This window comes from Molothrus aeneus, unplaced genomic scaffold (genome assembly GCF_037042795.1).
Source record: "Molothrus aeneus isolate 106 unplaced genomic scaffold, BPBGC_Maene_1.0 scaffold_34, whole genome shotgun sequence".
NCBI lineage: Eukaryota > Metazoa > Chordata > Aves > Passeriformes > Icteridae > Molothrus > Molothrus aeneus.
Window position 1 is genome coordinate 1,375,275 of NW_027099005.1, and position 5,333 is coordinate 1,380,607.

Consider the following 5,333-nt stretch of genomic DNA (forward strand, 5'->3'; position numbering starts at 1 on the left):
TACATGACAGTGAATTTAGGAATCCTTAAAATCAGGGGTTTTTGGGAAAGCTGCAAAAGGCAGGCCTCAGAGACAGCAGAACTGTGATTAGAGGTAAGTGGTAGCCATAAGATTTGTCAGCAGAAAAGTTATATTAGAAATAGAAAGTAAGGACAAATAGAAAAATGTTTTTTGTATTAACGCTTGGTAGAATAACTTCCTAAGCTACACAAAAGTATATCTAGTGAGATATTAGGAAGTTCCAAGCTTGAGCTCTGTGCATTGTTTTAAGGCTTACAAGCAGGTATTGTATTCAAAATAAACAAGCATTGTTTTAACCAAAGGTACCTGTGCTTATAGTGGTTGGATAGAACTACCGTCAATATGCTTTTGCTTTGTGGGATTGGTAAAAAAAAATTTAAAGTAAGTTGTAACATTGAGTTCTTTGTCTGATGCTGAGGACACGAGCTGCTGGCATCATCCCATTGTCATAACCATGTAATGGGACTGATGCTGGAAAATAAACAGCTCGAGACACGTTCCTCAGCAGTCCCATCCTGTTGGTGATTTGTACATGGCCCCCGGCTGGCAATAGGTGAACTCAGGCTTTTGGTCACAGGCATCATGATTAGCAGATCTTGAAATGCTCTCAAGTCCCTGAGCACAAAGTCAAGGAGAATAAAGCAGCCACACAGGCCACATTTGCAGTGCTCAAACACAGCCCTGCTGCTGCTGCTGCTGAAATAGAATCAACTGAGAGAGGCCATCACAGAAATTGCCTCAGGAATGTCAAATCAAATGAAAAAATCCACCAGGAGAAAGAGAAACCAGAACTTCTTGACTCCCTCCACTGTTTCGTCTGAGCAGCAGCAGCAAATGGAGATGCCCAGAGGTATTTCCAGCTGCTGCTGATCCCAGCTGGAGCCCAGCCTGCTGCCCAGGCCCAGCGGGAAGCTGAGCCCAGCCCAGGGAGCTCCCACAATGTCGGGAGCTCAGCGCACGCGGGGCCAGGCCCAGAGCCCCGGGCACGGCCGCCCATTGCGGGGCAGCGGCGCAGACGGAATGTCCTGCGGCCCAAACCTCCTGCTCCTGCCACACAGCGCCAGCGCTCTCCCCCTCCTCCTCCTCTCCCAGCATGGCACAAATTCCAGCTCCGAGGAGGCTGCCCCAGAGAGGGCTCAGCCTCCTGCTTCAGCCTCAGTGTCCCTGCAGAGGAACAGGGCATCTTTCAGCCACTTCCACAAGCTCAGGGTTCTCATTTCAGGGGGAAACTGGGATGAAAAGGGGTTCGCTGGGAAGGACAAAAGTGGAGGGAATGGATTGGAAAGTATTTAGGAAAAATGATCCTTTGTACAGGCAAAGCTCACTAAGTCATTCCCTGCCATTTCTCCTTTTCACATTCTTTCAGTCATCTCCTGAGAGGTCCAGCTTGTTCTGGTGCCTTTCATGAACTGATTGTACTCTTGATTTATATCAATGCAGGAGATGTAGAAGCATCTGAACTGAACACTGAAACAAACTCCCTCTGTCAGCCCATTTTCATCTTCTACATCACTTTGAAGATGTCCATGGGGATGTTGGAATGATTATCACACAGCTCTCCATTTCTGGCTGCAGGCTCTGGAGATTCTTTCTCTGCATTGAGTCAGGCTTGCATTGCCTAACAATTCCTGGGAGCCCATCATGTTTTCTTAGGGTAGAACAGTAACAATGAAAACCTCACCAATGGCACAACTGCCCAGCCAGCATGGAAAAGAAAGAACAAGCTGTAAAGTTCTTATACATTTGTCCTGCTTTGCTGCAAGAGTGCTGCTGAACACACATTGTGGAAAGCCAAGAGAAGCTGCAGTTGCTGGCACATCTTGTGACAGAAGCTGCACCTGGTTCTCCAGGAAAGGTTCTTAGAAAGAGCAAACAGGACTGTGGACAAGATTCTGGAAGAACTAAAAGAGCTTTTAAGAAAGGAAATGAAAACAGAAAGAAACAAACCAAGATGTTTTACTCTATTTATTTTTATGCTCCCCTTTGCACTGCTTCTCCATCTCATTAATCCCAAATGGATCTCACCTCTACTATCCATGACTTGGCATTTTTAGACAATTTAAAATCCCATCAGCTATACACAGTTTGCCTTCCTGTGCTTTTTTTTTTTTTTTTTTGGAAAGCAATGCTGGAGAGGTAAGTGCAGTGCTTGGGTCAGGTACAAATTCTGCATTCAGGGAATGCGCTCTAATAGTGTTTGACCCTCAGCAGGGACAATGCACAGCAGCCACCGAGGGGATTCCTGTGCCACTGAGCAGGAGTCCAGACTCTGGGTCTTGGCTGAACACGGCAAAGTTCCCGTGTTTGGACAGGCTCAGGGGCTGCCCCCGGGGAGCGCGGGGCTCGGAGTGGGGGTGAGCAGGCAGCGGACAAACAGACATGGGGACAAACGGCCCCAGAGCTTCAGTTGCAGTGGCAGCAGCGGCAGTGAAAGCAGCAAAAGAAGCGACTTTGTCGACTCCCTCTCGCTTCTCCTCTCCCTCTCCTGCAGTCCTGCACTCTCTCCCACTCTCCCTTTCCCGTTGTCCCTCCACTCCCAATCTCTCTCCCCATGCCTGGCCCTGGCCGTCCCGCCGCGGCCTCGCCTCCGGCTGGCTCTGGCTGTGCTGGCGGTGGCACTGCCAGGGGGGCATCAGTGCCTGGGGCTGGGGCAGCATCGCCTCCCTTTGGCTCCGCCTGGCCCCAGCCCGGCCCCGGCCCCGGCCCCGGCCCCGGCCCCAGCTCCTCCCGGGGCCCACGGAGGACACAGGCGGCGCGGCAGCTCCCGCCGCCTCTGCTGCGGCTTGCCCGGCCCGAGCTCTGCCGCTCGGCAGCGTGGCCGCCAGCCCCGAGCCGCCGCTGTCCCGTTCCTGGGAGTGAACGCCTGGGCATGGCCGGCCCGGGGCGCTTGAGGGGAGCTCAGGGGCCCTTGCTGGCCCCGGGCCGAGCGCTGACAGCTGTGTCCTGCCCGCAGGGAAGGCGCAGCAGGGCCTGAAGGAGCAGGACAGGCTGGGCTTGCTGCTGGGGCGCAGCGGCTTCGGCAGTGTCTTCGCGGCCACGCGGCTCTCGGACGGCTCCCCGGTGAGCGGCGGGGCCGGCGGCGCGCGCAGGAGGAGGGGACGGACGAGGAGGAGGGCGGAGGATGGGGCTGGGCAGGGTGGGAGGTGAGCTGAGCCCGCTGCTGCCCTTGGCTTGCAGGTGGCCATCAAAAGGGTGCCACGGAACCGCGTCCGGCACTGGGGCGAGCTGGTGAGTGAGCGGAGCCAGCGGCAGCAGCCGGGGCTGCCGGGCGGGGATGAGCCGAGGCCCGGCACGGTGGAAGCCGACAGGACGCCTCGAGGGGGAGCGGGCGTGGGGCCAGCGCAGGGCGCAGAGCATCCCGGGCTGGCTGAGGGCTCCCTGAGCCCTGGCACGGCATCGGCCCCACTGAGGGCATCGTGCTCCTCCTGCAGCCCGACGGCAGCAGGGCCCCGCTGGAGATCGTGCTGCTGGCCAAGGTGTCCACTGGCTCCCCTGGTGTGGTCCAGCTGCTGGAGTGCCTTGAGCTCCCCAACGACATCTTGATGGTGCTGGAGCGCCCGGAGCGGTGTCAGGACCTGCAGCATTTCATTGGGGCACGGGGATTCCTTCCCGAGGAGGCGGCGCGGGAGCTGTTCCGCCAGGTGCTGGAGGCCGTGCGGCACTGCACCAGCTGCGGGGTCCTGCACAGGGACATCAAACCAGAGACCATCCTGCTTGACCTGCACACCGGGCAGGCCAAATTGATTGACTTTGGCTGTGGCACCTGCCTGCAAGACACAGCCTACACTCACTTTGCAGGTGAGCCCACGCAGGGGTGTACTCCTGGTCCTGGCATCTCATGGCCCAACATCTCACAGCCCAAGCTGGGTGTGGCAGCAGGGATTCTCTCTTTTGCTGCCCTTCATGGCACTGAGTCTTCAGCTGAGTTGCTTTTGAGCAGGGCTGAGTGGGGAGCCAGCTTCCAGCCCTGCTGGCAGCTTTTGCCCACCACTCTGCCCAGGACTGGGGCTGGGGCAGCCAGCCCAACAAAAACACCCGTGGGTGGGGTAGCAGAGAGGGGAGGCAGAACCTGAGCCCCAGCCGGTTTGGTGTGCAGGTGAGAAAGGGCTTGGACTGCTCCACTCACCTGGTCTGTTTTGGGTTCATAATGTTTTTTGGGGCAATGAAGGCAGGGATAATGATGGCATGGTTTTTCCCAGCACTGAGTGGGTTCTTCCTTATTATGGTCAGACCTTGCCAGGGCTTTCACTGCCCTCTTTCAGCCCCAGTGGCTTCTTTCCCAACCCCAAGTCTGTACACAAGTCCCAGGTGCTGGCAAGAGCGCAGTGGGTCACCCCGTGTGCCACTGGGGCAGCCCCCGCACGCCCAGGGATGCTGGGGCCAGGCTCTGGGAGCAGCAGCATCCCCCTGATGAACTCCATCTCTATTCCATAGGAACATGGTCATACAGCCCCCCGAATGGACCCACTTTGGCTGGTACTATGGCAAGCCAGCTACCATCTGGTCCCTGGGCATCCTGCTGCACCAGATGGTCTGCGGGGAGCACCCTTTCAGGAGGGGCCAGAACATCAGCTGGGACCATCAGCTCTCACTGCCACAAGGGCTCTCTCAGGGTGGATCCTCATCTCTGGCCACGGGGGGAATCCCAGTGCTGGGAGACAGCAGCAGGCTCGTGGGCATCCCGCTCTGGCAGCTGCTGAGGAGGTGGCACATGTCCTGCTCTCCTGCTCTCCTCCAAAACAGGGAATTGATGGGAAAGCTTAGGCCCAGCTCTGAGCACATCCAGCAAGGCCTGGGCATGGGAATAGTGGGGCAAAGCCAACAGGAGCCTTCTCCAACTGCCCGGCGGTTTCTGGTTTCTGTGCCCAGAGTGCCAAGATCTGATCAGGTGGTGTTTATCCACGCTGGACTTGGAAAGGCCCTCATTGGAAGAGCTGCTCTGTCATCCTGGGATGCAGGATATTCATCTGCCCTAGAAGAAGTGAGAGAGCCACAGGCACACTTTGATGCAGGGCCCTGGTAAGTTACAGCCCCATACATGCCTTGGCAATGAGTAGCAAAGGAACCCAGACATTTTGTCCTGCCCATGTCACTGCCCAGGGCTCATCAGATGGGCACACACAGCCCTTGTGCTGGAGCTGAGCTGCTCTGCCCAGCACTGGTGGCTGCCATCTGAGCTGGTTTTGCTTGTCCTGGTTCCCTGACAGCTGGGGCCCTGGGCAGAACCCTGAGAGCCTGGTCTCATCCCAGGGAAGGAGAAGGAGTCCCTGGAGAAGCTGTACCAGCTGGAGCTGCTGCTGCTGGAGACAGCG

General features: G+C 56.9%; 1 protein-coding gene across 1 annotated transcript; it reads left to right on the forward strand.

The window, feature by feature from the left end:
• Positions 1-2,400: 2,400 nt before the first annotated feature.
• On the forward strand, positions 2,401-4,997 carry LOC136570439 (serine/threonine-protein kinase pim-1-like). The gene is given in 5 exon segments (XM_066570911.1): positions 2,401-3,081; positions 3,199-3,249; positions 3,453-3,835; positions 4,456-4,634; positions 4,891-4,997. Coding segments are annotated over 5 exon segments (1,401 nt in total).
• Positions 4,998-5,333: the final 336 nt, after the last annotated feature.